This window comes from Theropithecus gelada, chromosome 12 (assembly GCF_003255815.1).
Source record: "Theropithecus gelada isolate Dixy chromosome 12, Tgel_1.0, whole genome shotgun sequence".
Classification (NCBI taxonomy): Eukaryota; Metazoa; Chordata; class Mammalia; order Primates; family Cercopithecidae; genus Theropithecus; species Theropithecus gelada.
In genome coordinates this window covers 108,102,620-108,118,210 of record NC_037680.1, presented here as the reverse complement: position 1 = coordinate 108,118,210, position 15,591 = coordinate 108,102,620, and the positions used below count along the sequence as shown (strand labels likewise).

The 15,591-nt window shown below is 46.0% G+C and overlaps 1 protein-coding gene and 3 non-coding genes across 7 annotated transcripts; all 4 read left to right on the top strand.

Annotated features, from left to right (window-relative positions):
• Nucleotides 1-379: 379 nt before the first annotated feature.
• Nucleotides 380-10,398, top strand: NCL (nucleolin). Of its 4 annotated transcripts, XM_025404389.1 has the most exons (15): nt 451-648; nt 1,496-1,612; nt 2,803-2,907; nt 2,956-3,283; nt 3,938-4,135; nt 4,232-4,318; nt 4,505-4,646; nt 5,707-5,831; nt 6,460-6,583; nt 7,043-7,200; nt 8,032-8,155; nt 8,387-8,520; nt 9,018-9,144; nt 9,527-9,750; nt 9,898-10,398. In XM_025404389.1, exons 1-15 carry the CDS (start codon nt 631-633, stop codon nt 9,972-9,974), a joined length of 2,088 nt encoding a protein of 695 aa, XP_025260174.1. In that variant the 5' UTR covers nt 451-630; the 3' UTR covers nt 9,975-10,398. The 4 variants fall into 4 exon arrangements, with proteins under 4 accessions (XP_025260173.1, XP_025260172.1, XP_025260174.1 ...); XM_025404388.1 differs by having other exon boundaries at nt 380-648; nt 2,803-3,283; XM_025404390.1 differs by lacking the exon at nt 2,803-2,907 and having other exon boundaries at nt 467-648; nt 1,496-1,575; nt 2,909-3,283.
• LOC112636802 lies at nt 4,356-4,425 on the top strand. Its single transcript, XR_003122275.1, has one exon. It is a non-coding gene; the product is annotated as a small nucleolar RNA SNORD82 (small nucleolar RNA).
• LOC112636803 lies at nt 8,632-8,711 on the top strand. Its single transcript, XR_003122277.1, has one exon. It is a non-coding gene; the product is annotated as a small nucleolar RNA SNORD20 (small nucleolar RNA).
• On the top strand, nt 9,218-9,354 carry LOC112636795. The gene has a single exon (XR_003122269.1). It is a non-coding gene; the product is annotated as a small nucleolar RNA SNORA75 (small nucleolar RNA).
• Nucleotides 10,399-15,591: the final 5,193 nt, after the last annotated feature.

Below are 15,591 nucleotides of genomic sequence, written 5' to 3'. Positions count from 1 at the left end.
CGGGAACTCCGCGGTCCCTGAACTTCCGGGGCTGGCGGGCTTCTTTCTCCAGGGCCACCTGGAGCCCTGGCGTGAGTGCGTGCCGGGGCCGCGCGCGGGGTCTTTGAGGAACTCCAAGGCTGCCCGAGCCTAGGGAGCCAGCCACATTGGAGATCCCTAGACCGCCCGATTCCACCACCCCCGCGGTCCCCTCACAGCCGGCGCCAAAAACGCCAGTCCCACGGCGCAGGCCGGGACCCGCGCGCCCACGGCCCAATCAGCGCCGGCCTTGCACAAAGCGAGCCCCGCCCCCACGGCACGGCTGCCAGCCCCTCCCCCTCCCGTGGCCGCCTCGGCCCGCCCACTCCCCGCCCCGCGCCGTTCTTGGTTAGAGGCTCGCGATTGGCTCAGGGGGACTGCCGCGAGCTCTGGTTGGTCGGCACGGAGTCACGAGGGCGCCGTCGTCGCCTTTCCACAGGCGATTACTGGGCAGGCTCAGTCTTTCGCCTCAGTCTCGAGCTCTCGCTGGCCTTCGAGTGTACGTGCTCCGGGATCTTCAGCACCCGCGGCCGCCATCGCCGTCGCTTGGCTTCCTCTGGATTCATCTGCGCCACTTCTCCGCTCCACACTCCGTCGCCATAAGCCGCCATCATGGTGAAGCTCGCGAAGGTAAACGGCCTTGAGCGCGAGCGCAGACGTCTAGGCCTGCTCTGCGAGGGGCGAGCGCGGCGGCGCGGGGAGGAGGGCCTGCGCGCAGTCCCGGGCGCGTTCTAGGGCGCCATGCTGCGGGAAGTCTCGCGCGATTAGTGGGGAGGTCTCGCGGCTTCTGGCTAGTTGGTGGCGAGGTGAAGAGCTTCTGCAGGTGCTGGGGGCGGCGGGAAAGACGGAGTCACTGAGCGCGGGGAGGGGGCGCTGGGCCCCGGGGTGGGGAGATGAGACCAAACTCCTGCGACGCATACGAGTCGGGACCCGACTCCTGACGCACGTGCCCGGGAGCGCGGCCTGCCACGTGGGCCGCGCCGCGTGGGTCCTGGAATCTCCAGAGGCACCGGTGCCTTGCGCCAGGAAATGGCGGTATCGGCCCTATTCGGAGTCCCGGCCTGGCAAGCCGACACGTGGTGGGCCCCGGAAGGTGGCTTTGCCGCGTGCCTTTTGCGCCGTGTTTCGGGCACGTGGTGGCCTACCAGGTACCCCCACGTGGCCGCGCCGCCTCTTTAAGGGGCGGGGTTGTCTTGCTGGGAAAGGCATAATGTTCATGAGAAAACCAAGGTAGTTACTTCTTACCTTCGGGCGGGTTTTCTGTTTGTGAAGCCCGGGAGGAAAATTGTGGGCGGTTGAAAGTAGTTCATCTTGCATTGCCATCAGGACTCGTTTTGATGTTGTGCTGTTTGGCACTATGAGAAATGGATCTGAGGAAGGAGAGATGATGGCGTTTTACTATGAACAGTAATGGCAAAATATGAATGGCCTGAAATGTTGAGGTGGAGGTGTAATGACCTACTTGTGTCCATTTTAGGCAGGTAAAAATCAAGGTGACCCCAAGAAAATGGCTCCTCCTCCAAAGGAGGTAGAAGAAGACAGTGAAGATGAAGAAATGTCAGAAGATGAAGAAGATGATAGCAGTGGAGAAGAGGTAATTTTATCCAGCTTAATGCAGAATTGTGTTAAAACTACAACAATGGAGAGTTAAGACATGAAATTGGATGTCTGTGGCTAAAATAAGATTTTATTCATCCAGGTATGTCCTATTGTAGTGGTTGTTTCACAAGCTCTTCACTGACATGTCAAGGTGTCATTTGGCTAAGTATTTGAATGTGAGTTTGAGACAAGAGGTCTGGGGATCTCCTTTCCATGTGCCTCTGCAGGGCAAGGAGTGTGATTTGTTGTGTTAAATCATTACATTTTTCCAGTTTCAACATGTTAGCCTCACCCCGACATGTAGAGCTGGGCATTGTATTCAGATCTGAGGATAACCTTCCCAGATTCCTTTCCTAGCCTCCAATTAAGATTAATTGGTCTCCATTCCATTATATATAAACTTTGTAATACTACTCACTGCGTTATAGTTATCTTTGGTGTAGACTGAGGGCTGCCACCTCTTTGTGTTAACATTGACCCTCTTTACTCTTTGGCAGTCCTGGCCTTTGATTTGCTCACTGTAAAGACATCTGAGCACTGAATTGTGCTCAGGTTTCTCGTTGAGAATTGAATAAAAGTTTTATTCTTCCACACATTGCCTAATAAAACTATGGGATTTTCATGTAGCTAAACGATGGCTTTTATCAAACTAACATGCTCACTCTTTGATGTGTGATAGTTTTGTAAGGGATAATTATGTTTAGCCTATTTGATCTTCATTTTATCTCAGGTCCTAAGAATTGAGCTTCACTGGACTCAGTACTGCCACCCACCATAGGAGCCCCAAATGATTTAATACGTTAATGCTTGGAGCCTCCTAGGTGTAAGGTTCTGAATAATTTACGCATAGCAATTCATTATTGTTATACATGTAATATGATACTATTACCATTTTCAGATGAGAAAGTTGGGGTTTGGGAAAGTATGAGGTGCAAGAATTCAGAGGTCTGGTTCAGAGGTATTTTAAGTGTTCAAAAGGGTTCCTTATGGCTGGGTATTCACCTGATAATAAGGGCTCTGACCTAAGAAACATAACAGAAGCCTGGAGTTTAACATGCTAACATGTGTCTAGCGCATGTGGTCTTGAACCAGAAGCATTGCCAGAATCTAACACTCACTGGGACCATGGTTATCTTTTTGGGTGTGGGGCTGGACTTACTGGTTTGGTTTTCATTTATTCTCAAGGTTGTCATACCTCAGAAGAAAGGCAAGAAGGCTGCTGCAACCTCAGCAAAGAAGGTGGTAGTTTCCCCAACAAAAAAGGTTGCAGTTGCCACACCAGCCAAGAAAGCAGCTGTCACTCCAGGCAAAAAGGCAGCAGCAACACCTGCCAAGAAGACAGTTACACCAGCCAAAGCAGTTGCCACACCTGGCAAGAAGGGAGCCACACCAGGCAAAGCATTGGTAGCAACCCCTGGTAAGAAGGGTGCTGCCATCCCAGCCAAGGGGGCAAAGAATGGTAAGAATGCCAAGAAGGAAGACAGTGATGAAGAGGAGGAGGATGACAGTGAGGAAGATGATGAGGATGATGAGGACGAAGATGAGGATGAAGATGAAATTGAACCAGCAGTGATGAAAGCAGCAGCTGCTGCCCCTGCCTCAGAGGATGAGGATGATGAGGATGATGAAGATGATGAGGATGAAGATGATGACGATGAGGAAGATGGTAAGTTGTTGTCTTGGTAGTTACTGGGCTTCTGATTGCAAGATATCTTGAGATTCTGGGATCAACATATTCCACAACAACCTGGAGATGAGAGTAGAGTCCTTGTGGGAATTCTCTGGGCTGTTGTGTGTTAGACTTAATTACCCATGAATGATTTTTGTCCCTCCTGAGAAAATTTCAACAGCACATTCTGTGAGTGTTTTTCATAATGTAGGATTTTGTTTCTTAGTGATCTTTTTTGTTTTGTTTTTGTTTTTTAATTTTTTTGACGGGAGTTTTTGCTGTTTCCCAGGCTGGAGTGCAGTGGCGCGCTATCTCGGCTCACTGCAACCTCCATCTCCACGGTTCAAGCAGTTCTGCCTCAGCCTCCCAAGTAGCTGTGATTACAGGCGACCACTACTATGCCCTACTAATTTTTGTATTTTTAGTAGAAACGAGGTTTCACCATGTTGGCCAGGCTGGTCTCGAACTCTTGACCTCAGGTGATCCACCCACCTTGGCCTCCCAAAGTGCTAGGATTACAGGCGTGAGCCACTGCCTGGCCCCAAGTAATCTATTCTTGCCATGACTATTAACTAAACATGGTGCATTAGATTTTAAAACCGATGTTGGTTTTGGGAGATTGCTGCAATTTTTAGGTGGCTTATCTTTCAGACTCTGAAGAAGAAGCTATGGAGACTACACCAGCCAAAGGAAAGAAAGCTGCAAAAGTTGTTGCTGTGAAAGCCAAGAACGTGGCTGAGGATGAAGATGAAGAAGAGGATGATGAGGACGAGGATGACGACGACGATGAAGATGACGAGGATGAAGATGATGATGATGAAGATGAGGAGGAAGAGGAGGAGGAGGAAGGTAATTAGATTCTGACATACATTGACATGAGTTGTTTAAAGGAGGCACTTAAGTGTTTGTGGCTATTGATGGGTAATACATTGACATCTTGTCCAGAGCCTGTCAAAGAAGCACCTGGAAAACGAAAGAAGGAAATGGCCAAACAGAAAGCAGCTCCTGAAGCCAAGAAACAGAAAGTGGAAGGTAACTTGCAGAATTAGGGGATGTGGGGGAGATAAATAGCACAAATGATGAATGACAAAGGGACTTAATACTGAAACATGATGTTACATTGCAGTGTGCTGATGTGCTGTGTATAGAAATTTTGCTTTGGAAACTAACTTTTTACCACACTTCACAAGTAGACTGAGTTCAGCTTTTTTTGTATAGGCACAGAACCGACTACGGCTTTCAATCTCTTTGTTGGAAACCTAAACTTTAACAAATCTGCTCCTGAGTTAAAAACTGGTATCAGCGATGTTTTTGCTAAAAATGATCTTGCTGTTGTGGATGTCAGAATTGGTATGACTAGGTAAGTGCTTCATGCACATTACATACACATGGGTCTGTTAATACTTTTCCTTCCCCTATTAGCACAGTTACTTTAGCCTGCCACTCTTAAACATGAATAGTGTAAACATCTTCAAGGATTAGCATTAGTGAACTAAGTTAGAATTAAACCATAGAGTCCCTGGATTGTAATTTTCACAGTCAAGTCGTAACTTGGTATAGCACAGAATAATCTTAGTAAGTTTTTTTGTCTTTTTTGTTTTGTTTCGTTTTTTATTGAGACGGACTCTGGCTTTTGCTCAGGCTGCAGTACAGTGGCGCAATCTTGGCTCACTGCAACCTCTGCCTCCCGGGTTCAAGTGATTCTCCTTCCTAAGCCCCCTGAGTAGCTGGGATTACAGGTGCACGTCACCACGCCTGGGGAATCTTTGTATTTTTAGTTGAGACAGGGTTTCACCATGTTGGCCAGGCTGGTTTCGAACTCCTGACCTCAAGTGATCCACCCAACTCGGCCTCTCGAAGTGCTGGGATTACAGGCGTGAGCCACTGTGCCCAGCCTAAATTGGGGTCTTGAGGCACCAGTGTTGGTGTTAGGCAGGAGAATCGCTTGAACCTGGGTGACGAAGGTTGCAGTGAGCCAAGTTCGCACCACTGTACTCCAGCCTGGGCAACACATTGAGACTCTGTCTCAGTTTAAAATAATAATAATTTGATGGTTATTTTCTTGGAAGTACCTGAAACTATTAGACCTGACTAGTCATCATAGTGAATGCTTTTATCCAGGCAGGATTCTCCTGTATTAGTGCTTACAGGTGTTCTTTTGTCAGCTGCTACTGTGAATTGTTATAAGCAATTTAGCTAATGATGATGACCTCAAACGTGAATGTGCATGTCATATCTCCGTACTGAGACCTTGTTCTATAGCTACAATTTGCAGAGCCTTGACTTTGTTTTGCTAATATTAGGGGTGCTTTTTAAAATGTGATCTTTGTTTGCATCATCACATTTGTCTAGAATACATATTGTGGATTTCAATTTGTGTTTTCATCTGTTGTAATTTTGCCCTTCTCTCCACCTTGAAGGAAATTTGGTTATGTGGATTTTGAATCTGCTGAAGACCTGGAGAAAGCCTTGGAACTCACTGGTTTGAAAGTCTTTGGCAATGAAATTAAACTAGAGAAGCCAAAAGGAAAAGACAGTAAGAAGGGTATGTAAGGCTTTAGGAGATTATGCAATAAATTCAGGAGCTAGACTGCTAGGGAAAATGCTTTGTAACCCATTTCCCTTGGTTTCCTCTTTTTAAATTTTTTTTTCCCCTTGGTTTCCTCTTAATGTGGGAATTAAATGAGCTGGTGTTTACAAGAGTACTTGGCACTGCTTGCTAGTGTTACAGTGTAAATTCTTGAGTTAGGCAAGCAAGAGCACTTTTATACAGAACACGAATTATTAGATGCACCTAAATTAATGTAAAGGGGTCTTCACTGAAACTAGATTAGGTCCCTAATTACTGTTTGCATCTTTTACTTTATTTCTCTATATACAGTTGTAATGTTTTAAATTGGTACGTTCACCTTTTTTGTTTCTAAAAATAATATGCATCTACTCCAGGTTGAACTCTAGTGTACCCAGCGGATAGTTTGACATCAGCTGTGACAACATGGAGGGACCACTTGTGTGTTGACACTGCTATATCTCCAGGGCACAGAGCCTTGTACATTATAGGATCTCAAATGATTTGTTGAATAGAGCTATGTCTTTTTTTTTCCCCTCTTTGTTGTTGCCCCCCACCTTTGGTTTTTCAGGCCATGGAGCTCATTTTTGTTTTTTTAATCTAGAGCGAGATGCGAGAACGCTTTTGGCTAAAAATCTCCCTTACAAAGTTACTCAGGATGAATTGAAAGAAGTGTTTGAAGATGCTGCGGAGATCAGATTAGTCAGCAAGGATGGGAAAAGTAAAGGGTATGTTCTGTCTATTGAAATGTAAGGGTTTTCTTAACATGAATACACATTCCTGCTTTATAAAAGAAATGTTGGTTTGATTTTCTTAGGTGTGTAATTTTGGGCAGTTTAACCTGTAAATTTGTGCCTCAATTACCCGTCTGTACCATGGGGATAACGTACTCATAGGGTGATTTTAAAAGACAAGGTAATACATACAAAGGAGCAAGAAATGTGCCTAGCTTACAACAAATACTTTGTGAGTAGTAGTTCAGTAAGGTGAGGTTACTGTGAAAAAATTTTGAGTATTTGTAAAACTGTAGTGGGAAGTAAGAGGGAAGCTCAAGTTTGATTGAAAAGTAGCATAAAACTAAGGGCATTTATTGTATTCAGATCTGAAGCAAGTTCTGTGTTGCTGAGGTAAAAGCATTTGTGTTAATGCGGTTTTAAAAACCATGAGTTCTTCTCCCTCCATTGCAGGATTGCTTATATTGAATTTAAGACAGAAGCTGATGCAGAGAAAACCTTTGAGGAAAAGCAGGGAACAGAGATTGATGGGCGATCTATTTCCCTGTACTATACCGGAGAGAAAGGTCAAAATCAAGACTATAGAGGTGGAAAGAATAGCACTTGGAGTGGTAAGAAATTAGGCTTGTTACGGGGTTCCAGAATTGATGGAGGGAACTCCTTTGTGTCTTTGTACTTCATAAATTTATACTTTTTAATCAAAGTTACTTAAATGTAGGTGAAGATCAAGGACATTATACCCCAAGTTATACTCTTATTTGGAATAGTAATTTCCGATCTTGAATGAGAGCTCTAAAATCATTTTGCATTGGAATACAGTAGGCAAATCAAGCTTCCTTTGTAGGTATGTTTTATACTTTAAATGACTTTGACTGTGTGTTTTTTTTTTTTTTTTTTGAAACAGTCTCGCTCTGTGGCCCGGGCTGGAGTGTAGTGGCCGGATCTCAGCTTACTGCAAGCTCCGCCTCCTGGGCTTATGCCATTCTCCTGCCTCAGCCTCCCGAGTAGCTGGGACTACAGGCGCCCGCCACCTCGCCCGGCTAGTTTTTTGTATTTTTTAGTAGAGACAGGGTTTCACCGTGTTAGCCAGGATGTCTCGATCTCCTGACCTCGTGATCCGCCCATCTCGGCCTCTCAAAGTGCTGGGATTACAGGCTTGAGCCACCGCGCCCGGCCGACTATGTGTGTTTTGAACTCAGATTATTGTTCTAGGAAAACAGGCCAGTAGTCAGCCTATACATAAAGAACCACCACCAGAACATTGCAACATGTACTAAGTACTTAATATGTTGAGTAACAAAAGTGGATTTCACTTACATCATCAGTATTTGTGTGTTAACTCTTTCAAGCACTGAAATGCTTAGGAATAAAATATTACTGCTCTGACCGAAGCTGGGAACCACTGTTTCAGAGTCTTAGGAATGTGGCATCTCTATTTGCAGGTGAATCAAAAACTCTGGTTTTAAGCAACCTCTCCTACAGTGCAACAGAAGAAACTCTTCAGGAAGTATTTGAGAAAGCAACTTTTATCAAAGTACCCCAGAACCAAAATGGCAAATCTAAAGGGTAAGATAATTAATACCTTTATATCAGTTACAGGCTATATATGTCTTACAGGTCTAAAGGAACGTAAGGTCATGTGATCCTGTCAGAAAAGCCAAATAATTTTAGCTACGTAAATGAGTGTAAAAGAGCGTCATTTAGGTACCAACTTGAGAGAAGGCTTGGCAGCATCTTGTGACAGTGAAGGAGCACGTGCTTGGTAACTTACTCTATGCATTAACTGTTCATCCTCAGGTATGCATTTATAGAGTTTGCTTCATTCGAAGATGCTAAAGAAGCTTTAAATTCCTGTAATAAAAGGGAAATTGAGGGCAGAGCAATCAGGCTGGAGTTGCAAGGACCCAGGGGATCACCTAATGCCAGAAGCCGTAAGTTCACCTGAATAGGATGCTGTGGTTGGGGGTAGCACTCTCAGTGCTTTTGGTGTTTATTTTTTGCACAAATTCTGTGTTTCCTGTTGCTACTGAGTGAACAATAACTGGATATGATGACTGATTACCTGAGAAATAATTGATGAAATCTCAAGAAGATTCCTCTAGATAGTCAAGTTCTGATCCAGCTGTGTCAACTCAGAGCAGCAAGTTTGCCCATGATTTCCTGCCCCATCCAGTGGGCAGCACCTGCTTGGGTTCTTCTCCCACTTTCCATAGAAGATGGGCAGAATATCAACTATGCAGTGGCAATTTAAAAAATGTAAACTCAGAATAGCCTTACTTTAATTAAGGACTAGTTGGCTTAGTTGCTTTTCACTGCTTTTCCACTAAGACAAGCATTCTTGGCCAGTAGTCATACCAGGCATTGTGCAAATTCAGTGTTACTACGAACTGTGACTTCACATAAAGTCACAATTTTTTTTCTTCCCCAGAGCCATCCAAAACTCTGTTTGTCAAAGGCCTGTCTGAGGATACCACTGAAGAGACATTAAAGGAGTCATTTGACGGCTCTGTTCGGGCAAGGATAGTCACTGACCGGGAAACTGGGTCCTCCAAAGGGTAAGGGAGGAAAGCATGAGTGCTGCTTTCACTTGAAGGGGTTTTTGTTCGGTGGAGACCTTGAGTCTAAGGTGTCTTCTCATTGAGCTCCTTTCTGTCTATCAGTGGCAGTTTATGGATTCGCACGAGAAGAAGAGAGAATTCACAGCACTAGCATTATTTTACCTTCTGTCTTTACAGAGGTATATTTAGCTGTTTTGTGAGACATTCTGGGGTTCAAGATGTCACACCAGTTAGTTTTCCATAGAGAGCTACTCTGTCACTGGTATCTTTTCCCAACTAAAGGCTACTTTCTGTGGGATGGCTCCCCAGCGTGTGCAGTTAACTTGGGACATGTGCAGTAGGTGCTTTTTATAATGGGCAATTTCATTTGGTGTTCTAGGTTTGGTTTTGTAGACTTCAACAGTGAGGAGGATGCCAAAGCTGCCAAGGAGGCCATGGAAGATGGTGAAATTGATGGAAATAAAGTTACCTTGGACTGGGCCAAACCTAAGGGTGAAGGTGGCTTTGGGGGTCGTGGTGGAGGCAGAGGCGGCTTTGGAGGACGAGGTGGTGGCAGAGGAGGCCGAGGAGGATTTGGTGGCAGAGGCCGGGGAGGCTTTGGAGGTAAGGCACACAGGGATAATGACTTCAATGTCTACTGGACACCACGTAGCATATGCTCTTCAGACCGTGCCTTGTCACGGTTCCTAATCACTGGGAGGAGGAACTTTGTACCTATTCTTTTAACAGTGTCTTGCCTTCCCCCTGTAGGGCGAGGCGGCTTCCGAGGAGGCAGAGGAGGAGGAGGTGACCACAAGCCACAAGGAAAGAAGACGAAGTTTGAATAGCTTCTGTCCCTCTGCTTTCCCTTTTCCATTTGAAAGAAAGGACTCTGGGGTTTTTACTGTTACCTGATCAATGACAGAGCCTTCTGAGGACATTCCAAGACAGTATACAGTCCTGTGGTCTCCTTGGAAATCCGTCTAGTTAACATTTCAAGGGCAATCCCTTGTTGGTTTTGACTGGATATTCATATAAACTTTTTAAAGAGTTGAGTGATAGAGCTAACCCTTATCTGTAAGTTTTGAATTTATATTGTTTCATCCCATGTACAAAACCATTTTTTCCTACAAATAGTTTGGGTTTTGTTGTTGTTTCTTTTGTTATTTTTTTTTTTTGCGTTCGTGGGGTTGTAAAAGAAAAGAGCAGAATGTTTTATGGTTTTTGCTTCAGCGGCTTTAGGACAAATTAAAAGTCAACTCTGGTGCCAGACGTGTTACTTCCTAAAGAGTGTTTCCACTGGAATGTCACTGGAGAGCATGGCAAAGCCAGCTCTGCCACTCACTTCACCCATCCCAATGGAAATGGCGTAGTGCGTGCTTTTCCAGTATCCCAGCCCCCAACTTGGTTGAAATGCTGGTGAGGGGACCCGCTCCTGCAGCCCTGATGCTGATGAAGGCTGCTGCAGCTTCTCCTAGTTTTAGCAGGTCTGAGGATTATGTCCTGTAGAAGACTCTGGAAAGAGGCGCAGGAACACATTAGTCAGGTCTCCTAGGACAAGGAAGGGCATCTGGGAAGAGCAGTGGCTCACACCTGTAATCCCAACACTTGGGGAGGCCGAGGTGGGCAGATCACCTGAGGTCAGGAGTTGAAGACCAGCGTTGCCAATGTGGTAAAACCGCATCTCTACTAAAAGAAAAATTAACTGGGCGTGGTGATGCACTGCTGTAGTCCCAGCTACTCAGGAAGCTGAAGCGGGAAAGTCATGTGAACCCGAGAAGCAGAGGTTGCAGTGAGCTAAGCACGCACCACTATACTACAGGCTGGGTAACAGCGAGTCTCCAAAACAGTTCTGGAATAGAACTCATGCTAGATGGATAGACCAGTGGACACTCAGGGACCATGCGGCTGGGGAGGAAACCACATCCAGTAAACCCCTAAAAAGCCATTTGTTCTGTACTATGTATGTTGTTTATTCTTTCTGGTCTTAAGTACTTGCCTCAACCTTCACTTTTAGTAAAAGATGAAGGCCACATGAGAGGTGGGACCATCAACAACGTGATGAATTTAGATGAAACCCAGTGCCCAAAATCAACATAGGTAGCCAAGTGCAAAACCCTGTTTTAGTCAGACTAGCGAAATCAAACTGATACTTTGATAAGCTTAGAAGGCAACATGCAGAACCTTAGCTGGTTTAAGTTTACCCTGGTTGAGTTGGGCTGCTGAAATCTTAACATCCTTGTGCTTATCACCTACTGCTTGTCAGCCCTGTTCCATGTCCAGGGGACGGGGGTGGTGACAATCCAGTTACAAGACTCACGCTCTAGAGAGGAAGGCGGCCAGTGAGGGTTGTAGCTATGATAAAAAGCAGTGGGAGGGTCTCCCATAAGGCAAGCCCAAGGACAAAAAAAGGAAGGCCTTGCAGTCTGTATTCTAGAATTGAAGGCTTTTAGATAACAAGCCCATCAGGGGTGTTGTGGATTAAATCTCAGATTGCAGCAAGGGAAATAGTGTGAGGCCGGGCACCACACCGTGAGTCATACCTGTAACCCCAACACCTTGGGAACCTTGGGTGTGGAGATGGCTTGAGCCCAGAAGTTTCAGACCAGCCTAGACAACAGTGAGACTCCCATCTCTACAAGAGATGGTCGTGATGGCATAAGCCTGCAGTTCTCGGGAAGCTGAGGTGGGAGGATTGCTTGATCCCGACACTGCATTCCTCCAGTCTGGGTGACAGAAACAGTTTGAAAAACCTTGTGAAGTTGGTGTCTAGGTCTTCTGGAATCTATGAAATGCCTCCAGGGTTCTCCTTGGTTCCCTGCAGCCTTCACCCAGTTGAGAATGTGCTGCAGCTGGTTTCTTTGTGCAATCTTTGGGAGGCTCATGGGTTAAAGTAAGTGATAGTCTATATGCTGTGTGGCCATCTGTTGGGATTGCTGGTGGCTCTGGTGCAGCACAGCCACTGCTTTTTCAACACTTGGAGAGCCTATGGGAGTGGGATTTTGGTAGGTTCCCTTGCTGTGTGCAAGGGAGGGCTTGAATTGCAGGAAGAGCTCATGGCTCCCAAGGTGGGGCTTGCATTGCTATCAGGTTGCTGTTAATAATGGGACAGTTGCTGTTCGTGTGCTCAGCAGCTGGGCGTTTTCCTCAGCCCCTCTACTAACCTGCTGTGAGGCAAGACAAGGGCAGGACACTAAGGTTCCTATCTCCTGATTCTTTTTCTTTCCTATTCCTTAAGGCAAGTAGAGATGGTCCAGTCCTGTGATTTGTCAGTGCTTGTTCTAATCATATGTGCTGATTTCCTATAGAATGAAGATGAGGGCCGGGTGTGGTGGCTCAGGCCTGTAATCCCAGCACTTTGGGAGACTGAGGTGGGTGGATCAGCTGAGGTCAGGAGTTTGAGACCAGCCGGGCCAACATGGTGAAACCCCGTCTCTACTAAAAATACAAAAATTAGCTGGGCGTGGCAAGAGGGGGCACCTGTAATTCCAGCTACTTGAGAGGCTGAGGCAGGAGAATTGCTTGAACCCGGAGAGCGGAGGCTGCAGTGAGCCTCCGCCCTTGACAAAATCTCAAAAAAAAAAAAAAAAAAAAAAAGGATGGAAGGTAGATTACCCTGCAGGGCCAGAAAGAGACGCTGGGGCTTGTGATTAGGGACTGAAGTCAAATTCACAGTCTTCCCTGGTGCCTGTCTCTAGTTTCTGATTCGGTGGTGTTTGGAGCCATTTTAGAAAAGTGATAGTTTTCTTCTGCAAATGGTTGTCACCACATTTGTCATGCTTCCAGCAGGTGGCAGCATAAGTCCACAAGGATCTGGAAACTCCTGCCAGAGGGAGGCCTGGTGATGACCTGGCTGCAGGCCTGTGCATCTCTAACTCCAAACTCACCGTCAGATTTCGGACCAGTGGACAGGCCCAGAGAGTCCCCCACCTCGAGTGATGCTGCACAACCCCTGCAAAAGGAGTTTCCAATTGGATCCTACAGCTAAGATTTTTTGGAGGCATGTCCTGTGCCCTTTCTCTGAGAGTCACCCTGTTATCTTTGTGTCTCACTGTCTCCCCTCAGCCTAAAAAGAAAAACTAAAGCTTTTCTCACTCCAAAAGACTGTCCCCCGACCCTGCCACCTCACACAGTTGTCTCCTCTTCATTGCCAAACTTTGAGGATGAGCATACTCTAGCCTCCTCGAAGTGTGGCTTCTGTCCCCCTTCCTCCATCGTGATCATTAAGGTGCCAAAGCCAGGGGTCAGTCTTCCCTCAGTTCACCTTCTTCCCTGCAGCATCTGACAGACTCTCCCTCCTTCCTGCCGAAACTCCTCCTCCACCATTAAGAATTTAGGCAGTAGGGCCAGGCACGGTGGCTCACGCCTATAATCCCAGCACTTTGGGAGGCCAAGGCGGGTGGATGACCTGAAGTCAGGAGTTCGAGACGAGCCTGACCAACATGGCAAAACCCCGTCTCTACTAAAAATACAAAAATTAGCTGGGTGTGGTGGCAGGCGCCTATAATTCCAGCTACTCAGGAGGCTGAGGCAGGAGAATCACTTGAACTTGGGAGGTGGAGGTTGCAGTGAGCAGAGATCGCGCCATTGCACTCCAGCCTGGGCAACAAGAGTGAAACTCCGTCTCAAAAAAAAAAAAAAAAAAGAAAAAAAAAGAAGAAGGAATGTAGGTCGTGGCCTAGCACTGTGGGAGGCTGAGGTGGGAAGACAGCATGAGCTCAGGAGTTAGAGACCAGTCTGAGCAACATAGTGGGACACATATCTCTACCAAAAAAAGAAAAAGTAAAAAAGAACTTAGGCACACTAAGGGTGGAAGTGGTTAGGAAGGAAAAGAACAAATCCTCAAGGACTGCAGCCATTCAAAAGCCCAGGTTCATCCAATTCACAGATGGGAGCCAATGGCTGTCTCCACTGATCAGGTCACCAACCCAGTAATGGGGGGAGTAGGAGGCCAAGAGGGTTACCCTATTTCTGATCCCTGTACATGGAAACATGAAAAGAAATGCATGCTCCCTCTGACAGAGGGGACTTGGTTTTGTTCACTGTGCTGTTCCGAGCTTAGAAGAGAGGCTAACACAGTAGGTGCTCAGCAAGTTTCCCAGGGGAAACACCTTCCCCCCAACTTAACGTAGGGTCAGGTAGCAACAGGAAAGGATCATTAGGCCAGGAGTTCTGAACATATTTTTGTTATTTAAAAATTTTTTTTTTTTTTTACATATAAGGTCTCACTCTGGCCCAGGCTGGAGTGCAGTGGCACAATCATGGCTCACTGCAGCCTTGACCTCCCGAGCTCAAGCAATCCTCCTACCTCAGTCTCTCGAGTAGCTTAGTTGTGGGGATTACATGTGTGCACCACCACTGGCTAATTAAAAAAGAAAAACATGTTTTTATAGAGACAGTGCCTCACTGCATTGCCTAACTGCATTGCCTAGGCTGGTCTCAAACTTCTGGGCCCAAGCAGTCCTCTCATCTTGGCCTCCCCAAGTGTTAGGATTACAGGTGTGAGCCACTGCACCTGGCCAACATATTTTTAAAGTTATTTTTACTTTATTTTATGATTTTTTAAAATGAGATGAGGTCTCACTTTGTTGCCCAGGCTAGAATATAAAGGTGTTATGATAGCACACTACAGCCTCAAACTCCTGGGATCAAGTGATCCCACTTTAGCCTCCCCAGTAGCTGACTACAGGCACATACCACCACATCCACTTTAAATTAATGTTTTTGTACCAAGGATTATTTTGGGAGTCTGGTGAAGCCTTTGAATCCTTTTCAGAATAATGTTTTCTAAATCACTTTAAAATATAAAAGGAATACAAGGGAGACCAATTATATTGAAATTAGTTATTAAAATATTTGAGCACAACTTACGTGATAGAATTATAGATATGTTCATTAATGGATTAGGTAAGATTTATTTACATTGAAAACACAGGTAGTTTGGTTCTGGTAGTGATAAAGTGGCTTGTAACAGACTAATACTTCTGTTGATGACAATTATAAACTCTGGTCAGACCAGGCAGGTGGCTCACACCTCTAATCCTAGCACTTTGGGAGGCCAAGATCTGTGGATTGCTTGAGCCCCTGAGTTTGATACTAGCCTGGGTAACATGGTGAAACTCTGTCTCTACAAAAAATACAAAAATCAGCCAGGCAGGCCGGGTGCAGTGGCTCACGCCTGTAATCCCAGTACTTCGGGAGGCCGAGGCAGGTGGATCACCTGAGGTCAGGAGTTCAAGAAGAACCTGGTCAACATGGTGAAACCTCGTCTCTACTAAAAATACAAAAATTAACCAGGCGTGGTGGCGTATGCTCGTAGGCCCAGTTACTTGGGAGGCTGAGGCAGGAGAATCGCTTGAACCCGGGAGGCAGAGGTTACAGTGAGCCTAGATTGCACCACTGCACTCCAGCCTGGGCAACAGAGAAAGACCTTGTCTCAAAAAAAATTAGCTAGGCATGGTGTCG

Coding starts and splice junctions, on each gene's coding strand:
- NCL (XM_025404387.1), top strand. Junction 4,647..5,706: donor GTCAGAATTGGTATGACTAG/GTAAGTGCTTCA, acceptor TCCACCTTGAAG/GAAATTTGGTTATGTGGATT. Junction 8,156..8,386: donor CAAAATGGCAAATCTAAAGG/GTAAGATAATTA, acceptor GTTCATCCTCAG/GTATGCATTTATAGAGTTTG.